The 15,314-nt window shown below is 39.8% G+C and overlaps 1 protein-coding gene across 1 annotated transcript; it reads left to right on the top strand.

Moving 5' to 3' along the window:
- The first annotated feature begins 981 nt into the window (after positions 1-981).
- PARD6B (par-6 family cell polarity regulator beta) lies at positions 982-15,007 on the top strand. The gene is made up of 3 exons (XM_059827285.1): positions 982-1,047; positions 5,939-6,161; positions 14,171-15,007. Exons 1-3 carry the CDS (start codon positions 982-984, stop codon positions 14,998-15,000), a joined length of 1,119 nt encoding a protein of 372 aa, XP_059683268.1. The 3' UTR covers positions 15,001-15,007.
- Positions 15,008-15,314: the final 307 nt, after the last annotated feature.

Genomic DNA, 15,314 nt, shown 5'->3' with positions numbered 1-15,314 from the left:
CAGATGCCCAGAATGGGCATCCTGAGAGTAAGAGGGTTGAAACTTTCAGCCCGATCTAGACTTAATTTATGTAATCTACCGATACATACTCTAACACTGGTGCACCTTCAGCCTTAAACTCGCAGGATCCCCAGACGCCTGAGCTGTCCTGATGCCACCCGCCTGCAGGGCAGCCTGGCCCTAGGGGCTCCTAGCACAGAGGCTGCGAGGCGCCAAGGCCTGGCGGGCTGCCGGACCCGCCTCCCCAGCGCTGTGGGAGGGCGCGGAGGTGCGGGCTAAGGGCTCCCCGCGGCGAGGGGAGCAGACGCAGGCCAGGCCGGCCCCAGTGCAGGGGACGACGCGCTGAGGCGGCTGAGGAGAAGGCGGAGAACCGCGCTTCAGCCACCGCAGCCCCGTGTGCACACACCAGACCCGGCTACTCCAGGGCAAAGGTTGCCGAGGCACATCCCACACCTGCTACCTGGGGGGGGTGGGGTGGTGGGGGGAAAGACTTCCTTATCACACAACAGCCCCGCCGCCTCCTCACCCGCGCCCGGCGGCCGCCTCCATCTTGGAACCTCGCCGAGCCAGGCGCAGGTGCGCGGTCCCGCTCGCCAGCCGGCGACTGCGCATGCTCTCCAGCTGCAGGTGCGCGCCCCCGCCCTCCGCTGGCCGGCGCCCCTCCCTGCGGCGCAGGCGCTGTGGCGGCGCCGCGCCGTTGCCCCGCCCCGCCCCGCCCCCGCGGCTGGCCGCTGGCTCGGCGGCGCGGCAGGTGCCAGGAGCCGCCGTGGCCCCGCCCCCTCCCCCCTGTCTGAGGGCGGAGGCGTCGCGGCGGCAGGAGCCGGCGGAGCGGCCGCGGTTGCCGGGGGCAGTTGGCTTCGGGCCGCGCCGCTCGCCCTCCCCTCTGCCTCTCTCCCTCCCCTTCTGCCTCTCTCCCCTTCCCGCAGCGCGCTCGGGGGCACCCGGGGGAGAGAGAGGAGAGAAGACCGATCCTCCGGCGGCATGAACCGGCCTCACCGCGGGGCTGCGGGCAGCCGAGGCCTGGGCACCATGGAGGTGAAGAGTAAGGTGGGTGCTGGCCACCGCGCCTGAGGGCCGCGGGCGGCGGCGGCGCCGGGGCGGGAAGGAGCCGGCTTGGCCCGGCCTGGCCTGCCCTGCCCTGCGGGGGCGTCTGGTCGTGGGGTCGCTGTGGAGAAGGGCGGTGAGAAGCGGGGGGGCGGTGAGGGGACGGGGGGCAGGGAGAGCTGCTGACTCACCTGCCGGAGGTGGCACCGGGGGCGGGGGGCCGGTGTCCGCCGGTGCACGGCCCTGCTGTCGCTTGAGCGCCCCTCAGGCCGGCGGGCTCAGGGAGGCGGTGGTCCCCGGACTGCGGCGGGGGGCGGACTCCTTTCCCCACCTGCTTGTCCCTGCTCCAGCCAGCTCCCTCTGGTCTCCTCAGGCTGCTCAGCTGTTACAAGGCTGAGGTAGTGGGAGTTAGGTGGTGGTGTCGCTTAGTGGGTGTGTTGTCTGCAGGGGGGAGAAAAAAAAAAGTATTTCTGAAGAGTTTGACAAAAACAGATTAGTGGAGTTGGCCCCTTAGTTTCTGCATAGACTAAAAAACATACAGAGAAGTAGATGTTTGGGGAAAGTTTGGGATATCTGGGCCAAAAGAGATACTTGGAGTTATGATTCGAAGTCCAAAACCTGTTCATCTGAATTAGAGAAAGAGTACATTTAACTTAGTGACTGTTTCTGTACTTTGTTTGTTTGTTTAACTTAATGACTATGTGTTCCTGTACTTTTTTTTTTTGTTGGGGTAGAGCATAGCTTGCATTACTTGGTAGAGGTAAGCCCTGGATAACTTAAAGTAGAAATTTCCATCTTTTAGGGGCTATCTGAGGATTTTACACTGGCAATTGTTTTATGAGCATGTATCTGTATGTTACAGCTTATACCAACAGTTCCTTTTTGTTAAAGCTTTGCACAATTCCGTAAATTCTCTCATGGGTCTATCTGCATCTGTTCTTCGTATTGTTAATTTTTCACGTGCTGGTTAGGCAAAATCTTGGTGACAAAACTTGTGATGTTCAGCAAGAAATTAGATTTTTGTTCTGGTTTACACTTGTAATATTTTGTTGACATGTCGTTCTGCTGTTAACAATTGTAAAAGTGCTGGATGCACAGAATTAGGTGGAGTGTCAACCTATTAGTTAAGTAAATGTGTGTAACTTGAGCTAAAACCCCCTTTTCATTGTCTAGGCAAATTGTAAGTGCACCTACATGCGAATGCGTTTTCTTCCATTGGCAGAAAAATGTCTCTCATGGGCTTTTTGTGAACTAGTCTACAGTTTGTTGTCTATATTCGATACCTTCCTTTCCTGCTAACCAAGTGTTACAGCAGCAGTATAGGTGAAGCAGTCAGGTCTTGTGGTGTTGTGTAGGTTTTTCTAAGGATAGCATAACATAGTGCTGAAACTTCTAGAAAATGAATGGTTGGTCTCTATAGCTTAAATTATGATAATTTCTTTAAAGTGTTAACTTTCCTGTGGACAAAACCAGAAAGCACAGGAATAGCTGGTAGCCATGATTTCAGATACTAGTTAAGCATAGCTGTTAATGTGGTTGGTGAAGTCTCCTTTTCATCTATGCTCTTCTAAGATTGAAATCAGTACAATGTGTTTATGAACAAAATACTTGTTACCTCAGCCCAAAACTCTAGGCTTACTGTTCCCTTATTGTGTGTTTTCCTTGATTTAAAATGTATCTGGGGATCACCTGTGTGATGTGTTCCTTGGTGTCTGTACAGAGAAGCATAGAAGTTCTAATGAATAGGGACTGTCTCTTAAGTGCATGTTATAAAGCAGGTTTCAAGGCATTCCTAGAACTACTTGTCGCTAATGCATTATTTAACAGCACCTTGATTTAATATAGCATAGTAGTAATTTTCCTTTTATGAAAATAATAAATTCTAAAGAGAAAGAAGAAAGACTTGTGTGGGAGGTGGAGGGGACCATTACTGTGGAGTGGTCTAAGCTTTGAAGGCTTATCAGCGATGTACAGCTCTTTATTTAGATATTCCAAATCAATAATCCTGCCCCAGCTGACAAGACTGTGCCAGCACAGCCCAACTGTAGTTGCAGTTATATGAGCAAAATCCTTTTATTAGTCTAGTTTATTCAATTTGGGTAACTGGTCTGAACTTGCCCTGGGGAATCCCCATCGTACATTCATTCCAGTTAGCCTTTCTCTTATCATAGAAAATCAAGTTTTATACCCTAAACTAGAGTTCCTGGTGATGCTATGAAAGCCCCAAAATAAACTTCTAGTTTTCTAGATAGAAAATTCAGCTTTTCCTCCCCTCTCTCTTATGACTTGAAATTTTTTTTTGCAGAATGGAATCTAATATACTGATAAGACAGATATGCTTACTGTAGTTCATGTTCTCTTGTTGCTGGAGACTTATACTATATAGTGTAGCAGCAGTGTGCTGTGTTACAGAGGACTTAAAGATGTCTCTCCTAACTAAGTCTTGCTTAAGTGAGTGTCTCTAGTAACTTCCTAGTATGCTGGCATCGCTTGTATTGTGTTTTCCCAGATGAGTTACCAGTGTAACGGCATGCATTTGTAAAGACCTCGGGTGGCAAGAAGCCTTCTCTTAAGTTAGTCTCTTCCAGTCTTTCATCTCCTCTAAACTTGTAAGTGCAGCCCATTTAATGGAATGGAATGCAACAATTGATATGAAATGAAAACATTTTGTGGGTTAAAATAAACTATGTAATTGCATAGTTTTACTTTGTCTTTTTTATCTGCTTTATAATAGTGTTGAGCATACGGCAAACCATGTTAGGAAATAATAGTCAGATTATTAGTCTCTTGGTGCTTGCACCAACTATGTATAAAATCATGTAGAAAAAAAAAATCACACCTTTAAAAATCTGGTCCTTTGTATGTTTGCTGCAGGAGGGTTTAACATTTACTCCAAATTGACAGTGAGGTTGTTGGTTTTTTTAAACTTTTATTACTGAGTTATGTTTAAACTATGTAGTCTTTCGAAGCCAAACAGTTGAAATTGATGCGATGCATGGACAATTCCTGTGGCATTCATACTTCACATAGCTGAAGAAAGATTTAAGAGGCACAGGATAAACTCTTTCACTGATGTCATGATTAAGCATGCTGCTTCTGACGTGATGGGAGTTCCTCCTACAGGCTTTTCTTTGCTTTCCTTGTAAGCAGGTATGAATCATCCCTTCTGCCTTATTGTTAGTTAATGTTACTGTAATTGGAGCATTTCTAGAAGAGGAATGTTCCCAGGTAATTCCTTTATTTGAAACTTTTGGAGGAGGGTGTGATGTTGGAAGGTGTAGCTTGTTTTGCTGTGCTGTGTTTGAGTTAGCATGGTGTTAATGTGCTAACAACGGGGTCCTTGTCTCCTTATTTTCATTCCTTTGTTTGTATGTGAGAACTCTAAAGCTTTTATTCTCCAAAAGGTTGTAGTCAAATGTGAGGTAAAGGTTGGTCTGGAGGCTTGGTAATGTGCACCTTCACATCTGCTATGTGTGACATATACCTAAGTATGTCATACTGATGCTCAAACTTTCAGTTAGTATTTTGTTCCACATGCCCTTCTGTTCTGCTTTAAACTTGCTAAAGAAATTATCTAGTCTTTGTGTTCATTGTAGGTCAGCAATAGAATTCACAAAAAAATCCCACCAACCGACTTTTTTGTTTGTTTTCTGTCTTTTAATGATTAGTTTATTACAAGCTGGTCTGCTGTTAGTAACCTGGCTGCTGCTATTTCTTAATTCCTTTTAGCATCTTCAGTGTTGTGTGTGCCTGATATGGAGGTTTTGGAGTAACTTTTATCTAATATTCTGTTTGCTTTGGGTCCTGCTTGTGTTGGGCAGAACACTATAATCTTACCGGTTATGCTTGCTAAAATTACAATTTGTCTACTCTACACCAAATGCTTGCTCTTTTATTTGCACCCAGTTTAGTCCTATGCCTACCACCACTATCATTGCTACCCTTGTTTTTTAGTAAATGTTTGTTATATAGGTGATTTAGGAGACTGAAGCTTGAGTGGACTAGGGAGCTGGGGGCTTTTGTTGAATGATCGTACTGACAAATGGAAATCCTACCCCTGAAAGTACAGTGCCAGTGTGCATACTTCTGAATCTTGTCTGATTTATACTCTGGATACAACCACATTTTAAAAGACTATGCAATCAAGATTTGAATCTTGATCACGCAGGCAAATCTTCTGAATGCTCTTAAGGAGTAGTGGCTGCTTGCCTCCTTTATATTTCTCTTTGGGTAAGAGCAGAATTGACTTGAGATCAGCTCACTAAAGCTTTACTGTGCATAGTTTGTACTGAAAAGCAGCAGCCATTCTTTGTAGTCTTCAGGCCGAAGTGGCCTTTTCATTTCTTGCCCAAATAACCGGGAATCTGAAAACTACTCAGTCTTGCATAGATTAACCATAGCTGTATAACAATCTATACATACTGTTCTAAAGTGCACTGAAATTACTTTGAAAAAGTTCCAGGTAGTGACATACCATAGGAAGTTAATAATAATCTTGTTTTTGAGCCATCAACATCAGTGCTGGGTATGAATTCTATCCCTTACTGAGAGCGTGGCTGTTTCATAAGCATGTAAGAATTTGCAATTATTCTTGCACTAGTTTGACACCTTAATGCTAAACTCCCATATTAGTGAATGCTTTGACCTAAATGGAACAACGAAAACAACTTCCGTGTATTCAAAAGTAGATGTTTTATCAAGACCAAAAATAGTTAAACTTTGAAAAAAAAGCCCCACAGTTTACACTGACTTTTTTATGCCGCCTTAAAATTATTGGTTGTAGTCTTCAGTGCACTTCTAATTCCATAACACTTCTGGTTTAACATTCAAATCATTCTATTGCTTGAGGATGTTAGATTTCCATATTAATGATGTAAGATATATTTTATTGTAGTTTGGAGCAGAATTTCGACGATTTTCTCTGGAGAGATCCAAACCTGGAAAGTTTGAGGAGTTCTATGGATTATTGCAGCATGTGCACAAGATACCAAATGTTGATGTTCTAGTGGGGTATACGGACATTCATGGAGACCTGCTGCCTATCAATAATGATGACAATTATCATAAAGCAGTTTCCACAGCCAATCCCCTACTCAGGATTTTCATTCAGAGAAAAGGTAAGTGCGCTTGAAGTCTGTGAATCATCTGTTTATCCAATTATACTGTATTGCAGTAAACAGTGTGATGTATGGAGGAAAAAACCCTTCAGTCCTATTTCGTCATGTTGAATTCCGTAATAATTATGGATCATGAAAGGTATTCACAACTCATCCCTCTTGCAAGAGCTTCCTTGGGCAACCTATTTATATTTTGTGCTTTTTTGCTTGTATTTAGTTCAGTTAAACTCAAGTTAAATCTCTACCAAATGCTTCTTTCTGGTTTTGTGTAAGCAAATTAAAATAAACTTTAAACCTCTAGGGTTTTCTGCTCTGTATGTTGGATGCCTTTCACTTAAAATTCCAATCTTGATCAGACAAGAAGAGAGGCCATTACAGGATGGAAAGGAATCTTGAAAGTCTTATACTGACATTTAATACTTCATTTAATAAATTAAAGACTAACTTTGTAATATGCTACTCTTGTCACATTTTCCTAATAAAACATTCTGAAGCTTTCAAAATGACAAGCTTATTTCAGTTAGCAAACCTCAAATGTGAATGCTGCTCAGTTTGTTGGTTTGCCTTTAAAAATAGCATGTCTTCTAGGCAGAAAGTTCTGGTTGTCTTTTTCTAGTGTCTGCTTTTGTTCATGAAGGAAAAGTAAAATTTGAAGTTGTAATTGTTCTTGTCCAGGAGAACATATTCAGTATATGGAACTGAAAGGGAGGGGAGAAATCTAGTGGTGTGATTTGAAATTGTTTTAATCCAGAGAAGTCAAGGAAACTCAATTTCTGCACTTGTTAATTTTCTGCTTACTTGCATACAGGTGTGAGTGTGCGTGCATTGCATGTGCAGTGTCTGTCATAAAAAGGCAGTCAACTGATCTTTGAATAGCAGACTGCTTCTTGCTTAGCTATTTTGTAAAGATGTGCACTGTTTCTGGTTGTTGCTAAGACAGGTTTATTTTCCTTAGAAAATACTTGGGCATGGGAAACTTTTATCAACTTTCCCACTCCAAAAAATGAACAAGCTTCACAACAGCCTAACACAAAAACAACATTCAGAAATAGTGTAGCTGCTTGCCAGCTGCTGTGTTGCTGGCAAAATGTGTTTTGTATGTGTTGAGGATAGTATAGTCTAGTAAGGCCTATGATTTCAGTCCTGAACTGCCAAAGGAATGAACTATTTGTTTTAATAGAACCTAGAGGTAGAAAAGGTCTACGATTCCATTTAATCTCCTACAGTAGCCATATGACGAGAACAGATAAGCCACTTTGTCAGACTGGGATTATTGAGTTTATATTTTAACACCATATGTTTTTAGATTGTTACTAGTGTTACATGTTCTATGCTGACTGTTACTAATGTTACACTTGTAACACCTTATACCTTCATTGTATATTTATTTCAAGCATGATGGATTATTTCTTATTACTCTGGCATGAGGAACTGATAATTGAATCGATATAATGCACAGAACTAAAACTTAAGTGGGTTAATCTTATTTCTACATGCCAAGAATTGATTAGCAGGAAAAGCTATGTAGAAAGTATCAGTTGTCATCACCTTCCCTTTGAGACTAGAGTCTTCTGGCTATAGAGTTTTAGGGAATAAAGAACCCAGGCTGGCATTTGAGTGCAGCACTCCCAGCTCTGTACTTTGTTCTGAATTAGTTGTGACCACTTCGATCACTTCTGTTGATTAAATTGAGGCTTTGATTCCATTAGCATCTTTGCCATATAGAACAGAGGCTTGTTTGACGGAAAATAAGGAAATAATTTGACTATTTTATTTGTGATAATTTGTCTGTAGCTAAAGCTGAATTGCAGGCATTAGAGATGTCTAATTTGTGCAGCATAATTTGTTTAGGTGTGATTAATTCATCTGATTGCGCAGATCTTTATTGGCTATACCTCTGAAATTGAAAATCAAATGTCTGAACAAATACCTGCTATTGATGGGGCAGCTTTGATCTGTGCTGTTTTGGAACTGTAACTAATAAGTGACGCAAGTTACTTTTCCACCTGCAAGGCTTCTTGTGGCTTTCATAACATTCTCTTAAATCATCTGGAAAATTTCTGTGGGTTTTCTAATGGAACTTTGCCTTTTTTTGTATTTCCAGCAACAATAGTTGGGAATTTAGGATCTTTGGCAAAAAGCCGCTGTGGGGAAGAAAGAAAGTTTTTGCTCTCTTAAAAGATAGGAAATTTTATAATCTGTCTTACCTATTTAGAAGGTACATGCAATTTGTGGAAAGCTAACATAAGGTATGAGCAGACTACAATAAAATCTAGGGTAAATAGTATTAACTTCTTAGTATATTGCATCCAAGGAACACCTTAAGGGATTGAAATGGGACCAATAAGATGCTTTTGCAATGTTATTAATAAAAGTGACAACTGTGATAACATGACTCTGAAATTTTAGAACTTTTGTTATGCCAGAGTAAGCACTCTTTTCCATTCGATTTTGACTCCTAATTTATGAAAGCTGGAAAGTTGTTTGTCTTAAGCATTTATGTGCATTGGTTAATGTGGTAAGAAACCTAGAGATCATGTAATGAAATGAGATCACATTATTCCCCTTAGGCTCTTCTAATGGTATTTAACTAAATTACTTTAAAATATTTTAAACTGCTCCAGTGCTAAATCAAAACTCAAGCTTGATATTGCACATTTCAAGAATGGCTATCAGTTTGCAGAAAACAGTTGCTTATTGGAATTTCATTCTGCAGATTAACAGGTACTGTTGACATCTGGAATTTAAAGGTTAAACTGATGTATCATGATCAAATCCAGATGTATGGGAGTCGCTCTGTCTGTGAGAAAAACCTCACTGAAGATTGCGGGGGGTGTGGGGCACATATTCCGCACAGGCCCTGAAGGGCAGTTCGATGTGGGGGGCTTTGCATTGTAAATACAAGAATAACAGATGATAGCTTAATAAAATATATATTTCATTGTAATGTCCTTAACTCACTTGCAGGATATTTAAATTATAATATACAGCTCTTGGAAGTTCTGCATGTACATGGCTACATGTAGTAAAAAGTGGGTTCTTTGGTTGATTCATTTGTGCCTCTTGAGATAAACTTTTTCACTGACAAGCTTTATTTTGGTGAAAAGTAAGAGGAGTTGGCTTTATAAACACTCTCTGTGGAATATCCTAGCTATTCTGAGTCCTCTTCCTAAAATCATGTTAGCCTCCTAAAACCATGTTTTGTTATAACTTGTGACTAAATAAGAGACAAGATTTGTTGGGGCTTATTTAAAAAATGCGAAATTGCATCTATATTCAAATGTACTAATGATTTGTGGGTTTTGAAAAATCTAATTTTTGAGGGGTAATTCTACATTGCTTTGCAAATAGATCAGGCAAATGTTTTAAATACCTGTCTTGAACAATGTTAAGTTGAAACCAGACTTGGCATTTATGGGCTTTTGTTTTAAATTTCATGTAATAAGCATATGCAGATTGGTGCCACCTTGTGCTTGAAACTGCTGGGGGAAAAAATCATTCTTGCACTATGTGGACGTTTTCCTTAACACTATCTGTAGTTAACACCTTGTCCTTTGGCTTTATGCCAAAATATTTTCTGCTGCAGCTTTAAAGTGATTAGCTAGGTGCCAGAACAAAGATACTTTTGTACTCGAGAATATTGCTTTAGAAAATTTGTTTAGCAGTGGAAGAGAGGTTAAACAGAGTCATGCTGCTTGGCTGAGATTTGGAGAGGTGCATTTTCATCAACATTTCACTATTTTTTTTTCCCACAAATTATGTAACTTTAACTGTATATCTTAAGGTTTGTGATAGTTTTGAATTTTTGAGAGTACTAAGACTAGTTACAATGCAAAACAACTAGGCTCTGGTGCTTTATAGTTTCTTAAATGTTTTGACATACGGCTTGCAATTTTGGGATGCTTTTACTTCAAAAATGTGTCATGTAACTTAAGTTTCTAAAAGCAAAAGCACCAGCTCATTGTTAAGACTTCTTGTTTGTGTATTTGTCTTCTGAAAGAGACTTCTAAAGTTCGTGTCTCTTCCAATAAATGTTTTTCTGATCTTAGTTTTCATTTAAAAAGCACTTTCAAATCTGTTAGTTCACATACAGATATATTTATATAATATTTCTTTCAAAGCCAGTCCTTTTGCAATGGATCTTCATGTTTCTTTAACTCTGAAAAATTTAATTTGGACAAAAGTTTTAAGCCTTATCAGCTGGTAGTTGTGGGAAGGCAAATGGGGTGATAATTTCTGTCCCTGACAAGAAATGAGTTCACAGAAGTTGTGAATAATTCTAGATCTAACTGTTGACTAAAGAGCACAAACTTACTGTGATCATTTGCAGGACACAGTAAATCTACTTGGATGTAATAAATGTGTGTATGTTTGTATATCTAGTACATGCCAAATTTGCCATGTAAGCACAGAAGGGCTGAGTGGCAGGAGAGGAATCCTGGCATGTGGCTATGACACTGAAGAAGCTTTATAGCCCACTGGCAAGCTGGGAATGTCAAACATAATACACATTTGATATGTCAGAATGCATAAAATACCAAGACTCTGTCTGATTCTTTGACAAGAATCTGAATTTGTGCACTTTGAATTTAAGGAGGAAAAACTCAAAAACTGAACACCTTTTAATGTTGCAATGCATGTGGGAGAGCACTTGTAAGAAAATCAATACTGACAGTGTTTTGATACGCTTGTTTTCCTGTGTACTGTTTCTAAACCAACTCTTGTACTGAAAGCAGTAGAAACCTAGTGCTTCTGGTACCAGTATGTTAGTACCTATATCCTAGAGTTTTCATCAGCAGCTTTCACTCTAGCACAAATAAATTGTGCATATGCAATTTTCCTATTTTCTTTAGATGAGCTTACTCTAAAACAAAAAAGGCATAATATGGCTTAAGGTCTGAACAATATGGAACTAATCAGTTGAACAGCTTCCAACTTACTTTGGCTCTCTGGAGAACTTCTCCAGAAGAGCTCTGTTCTTTGGGCAAGGCAGTGTTAAATGCCTAGAAATGTGTCACCACTACAAACCAAAAAGTGAAGCTTTTGAAATGAGGCAAAATGACATGTCTTGTCCTTGTAATGTCTCTCTCGTCCTTGGAATATTTTTCTCTAGTCTTGTTGAATTTACCATTGATTTTGCAGCCTTAAAACCAGAGTTCTAAACTATCAGAGATCTGCACTATTTAGGCATACGCTGCACAAAAAAGTTTTTACATAGTTTTTAAGATCACCAAGATGCATACCAGCTGCTGGTGGGGGCGGGAGAAATCCATGACCTAAAAAAATAACCTTTGCACTCATTAACATACTTAATTCTAATATTCAAGTCACCATTGTCTATTGTTTGTCTGAAGTCTTCAACTATACTATCACTTTCTCGACGTGATTGTGTTACTTTGTATTTAGCAGTAAAAGATATTTAAAGCAAGACTCTACTGTCTAGTATCTTAATTCACAATTGCCCTTTCCAAGTTGTTTTGTAAGTGATTGGAGTACCAAATAAAAAAGAGAAGCTACTGCAACTCATTGAATTGCAAAAAGCCTCCCAATGTAATGAGCAAATGTCTAACTTGAAACTGGTTGGATGGGTTGTCAGTAGAGATAAGGGCAAAACTTCTCACACTTTTTTCTTTGATCATAAGTTTTAAGCAAACATTAAAAGAATTGCTCCATGTTGTCTGAAAAATCAGCATGTTTTCAGCAATGGTGTACAGGATTTTTAATTGCTGATCTCCAATCAGTTAGATAACCCAAAATGCATTTTACAGAGAAAATAGTAAGTTTGCATTTTTGGAGGTGTTTTACACTTCAGACATAGTCCACCTGTTAGATGCGTTGGTTTGGGAGGTTGGATTGTTTTTTAATCAACCCGCTCTTCAACACAACTGACTTAACACTCTTAGGCATCTGAAGAACAGATTTTAGGCTGTTTCTAAAGCCTTCTTGCTTGATGTTGAGATCTAATGTTATTTTAATTTAACCTTAAATTACATTTTTTTCTCCTTAACCTCTTTTGCTGAAGAACAATAGTAATTCCATGCTTTACTGAGAGAACCTTTCAGACTCCCAAATAAACTAAAAATTATTTCCTATATTCATAATCATTAAATTTTATGGCTAGTGTCTGTGCTAAAGTAACACGTGGAATAATTTGTTAGTGCTGCCTTTGTTCATTCAGTAACTCTTGCAGAAACACCAGTCTGGGTGAAAAGATGGCCAAATCTGAGAAACATAGAGTAAAAATTAACTATGCGAGGTGGATATAATATTCTAAATAGGCATCCGTGTCCTCCCAAAGTAACTGAGATTGTCACAAAAGCAACTCTAGAGTATAGTATGGTTGTGTAGACTTAGCTGTCTTCAGAAATAATTCCTGTTCGTGTCAATTAAATTGTTGAACAGCTTTATCTGTAAACTTTAGTGCGAAAGATGTTCTGTCTTTAGCAAACAGCTTTGCCTCCCTTAAGGTGTGATTATTTTTTAAACAAAAAAAATTAAGAAATGTAAATGAGGTCATCATCAGGACACATTTTTTAAAACCATGTTGATGAACTGTTTTATTACTATTGTGTGCACACAAGGTCTGAGTTTATAATAAATCCCTTCGGGGTTTTGGTGGGCTAATTTAAATTTGTTTCTTTTCCTCTTTTTCTTTATCTTTTAGAATACGAAGTCCAAGGCTGCCTTAGTAGACCAATTATTCTTAAATTCTGCTTGTTTTCAGCAGCCCTTATGTCTGGGGAAGGGAGGGGCTAGTATTACATGTTGGAATAGTGTTAGACTATTGTTTTGGAAATACTTTCTCTGTTCTATTTTGCTTAAAGCATCTGAAGAGTGCACATATAACTGGTACATGTCTGTATATCTTCATCTTAGCCTAGGAAAAAAATCTTCTGACTTACCAACTCACCGTGTACTTCTTTCATCAGCAATTGACAGCTCTCCTGAAATTTCGCACTAGGATAGCATTTCCATAGTTATTTCAATTCACAGATTGAAATGTATAGCAGTTCTTTTACTTTCTTGGCTGTACCAATGGCATCTTAATGTGATAATACAAAGAAATCCCAACTTCTCCGAGTCCCAGGGTTAGTGCAAACCAGTTCTGCTTGACTTTTTTTTTTACCCACTGCCGAAAAAAATCTACGCAACATTGCAAAAATACAAGTGTAAATCCAAGGAAACTCGGATCTGAATATGTTTTGGTTCATTGTTTTTGGAGTTATAGCATATTAAAAAGAAAAATGGAAGCTTCCCTTGGTGAATAGGCATTTCGAATGTCAGAATTGTTTCTGCAGAACGTATTTTCTTTTCCATTAGAAGTATTTGTATGACTTGTGTCTGTTTTCTTTTTTTTAAATTCTAAGCCATTTGCATACTTCTATATCAAATTGTGTCAGTTACAGCATTGCTTGTATGAACAGTTTTGCTTGGAAGTATTTGTGTGCAAGATCTCTTTGTTTCTGCTCTACAGCCATTTTACCTACATTGCATGGGGGTAGGGAAGAGAGTGCAGAATGGAGTAAGCTTTCTGGAGTTTGAATCCAGGTCACTTGGCTAGCTTCCAGGAACTAGGCAATAATAGGCACACTGGCTGCATTCCCTTTTTCATTCTTTCTTTTCCAATGATCTGAAACCTGAGGAGAGAAAACTAACAAGTGGAATTACTCGGAATAAAATTAAAAAGTTTCTAGGAATGTACTCACTTTTTCCATTCTAACCTTTCTCTCAAGCAGCTAGAATATAGTTCTTTGTCTCTCTACTGCTGCTAACTTGCTTTAATTTTCTTGTGTACTGTCTTTTGTTTGGTAGTAGGAAACCAAAAGTATTGTGAACTTTGAATCTCATAACATTAAAGCTTGTTTCATGTGTAGAGAGAAATGTTTCTACTATAGCAAGTCAGAAACCTTCTAGATGAGGTATTTCATTCTGCTAACCTAAAACATGATAGCAATGCGATATGGACCACATATGAAGTGATCTAATCATCAATATGCTATGTCTTACAGAAGATGCAGACTACAGTGCCTTTGGTACGGATACTATGACAAGGAAGAAAAATGTCTTATCAAATGTGTTACGTCCGGATAATCACAAGAAGAAACCGCACATTGTCATTAGCATGCCGCAAGACTTCAGACCAGTGTCTTCTATTATAGATGTAGATATTCTTCCCGAAACCCATCGTAGGGTACGACTTTACAAATATGGAACTGATAAACCCCTGGGGTTCTATATACGAGATGGCTCTAGCGTCAGAGTAACGCCACATGGATTAGAGAAAGTTCCGGGGATTTTCATATCTAGGCTTGTCCCTGGAGGTCTGGCTCAAAGCACAGGCTTGCTGGCTGTTAATGACGAAGTACTGGAGGTGAATGGAATAGAGGTTTCGGGAAAAAGCCTTGATCAGGTTACAGACATGATGATTGCAAACAGCCGTAACCTGATCATTACGGTAAGACCAGCAAACCAGAGAAACAATGTTGTGAGGAACAGTCGGACTTCTGGCAGCTCCGGTCAGTCTACTGAATCTAGCCTTCCGAGTAGCACGCCAAATATTTTAGCAAATTTCTTGCAAGGAGAAGAGGAGAGCGATGAAGAGGACATTATTATTGAAGATAGTGGTGAGCCACAGCAGATTCCAAAAGCCCCACCTACCAGTGAAAGTCTAGAATCGTTGACACAAATTGAACTCCTTCATGAGTCAACACAAAATGGATTCCTTCCTTCCAGTGAGATGAACTTGAATCATTCAGCAGGCAGCATTAACATGGAATATGAAGTACAAGATCCAGATCATAAGTCATTAGAAGAAGATGGAACTATAATAACACTATGAAATTACATTTGTCTACTTGTATTAAGTAAGGATGCCATACATGTTTTAATTTGGCTTAATATGTAATACATTTTATACCTCTCCAGCTACCGAGCACTGCAGTTAGATTAAAAGGAGGGAAAAAAGTAAATATGAGAAGTTCAAAATTATGTTAAGTTGACTAACTTCAGTTAATCCTGCACTTCAGTGTAAATACTTCACAAAGATGGAAGATAATTGATAAGTGACTGAAATTGAATGCAGAAAATTTAAATTGAAAATGAAGGATAGCTAAGAGATGGCTGTGAGCTTTCTTTTAAAGGTACTTGATTTTT

The sequence above is a fragment of the Gavia stellata genome, chromosome 20 (genome assembly GCF_030936135.1).
Source record: "Gavia stellata isolate bGavSte3 chromosome 20, bGavSte3.hap2, whole genome shotgun sequence".
In the NCBI taxonomy this organism is placed as follows: Eukaryota; Metazoa; Chordata; class Aves; order Gaviiformes; family Gaviidae; genus Gavia; species Gavia stellata.
This window is presented reverse-complemented; position numbering and strand designations above follow the sequence as displayed.

Coding starts and splice junctions, on each gene's coding strand:
- PARD6B (XM_059827285.1), top strand. CDS start 982: ATGAACCGGCCTCACCGCGGGGCTGCGGGCAGCCGAGGCCTGGGCACC. Junction 1,048..5,938: donor CCATGGAGGTGAAGAGTAAG/GTGGGTGCTGGC, acceptor ATTTTATTGTAG/TTTGGAGCAGAATTTCGACG. Junction 6,162..14,170: donor GATTTTCATTCAGAGAAAAG/GTAAGTGCGCTT, acceptor TATGTCTTACAG/AAGATGCAGACTACAGTGCC.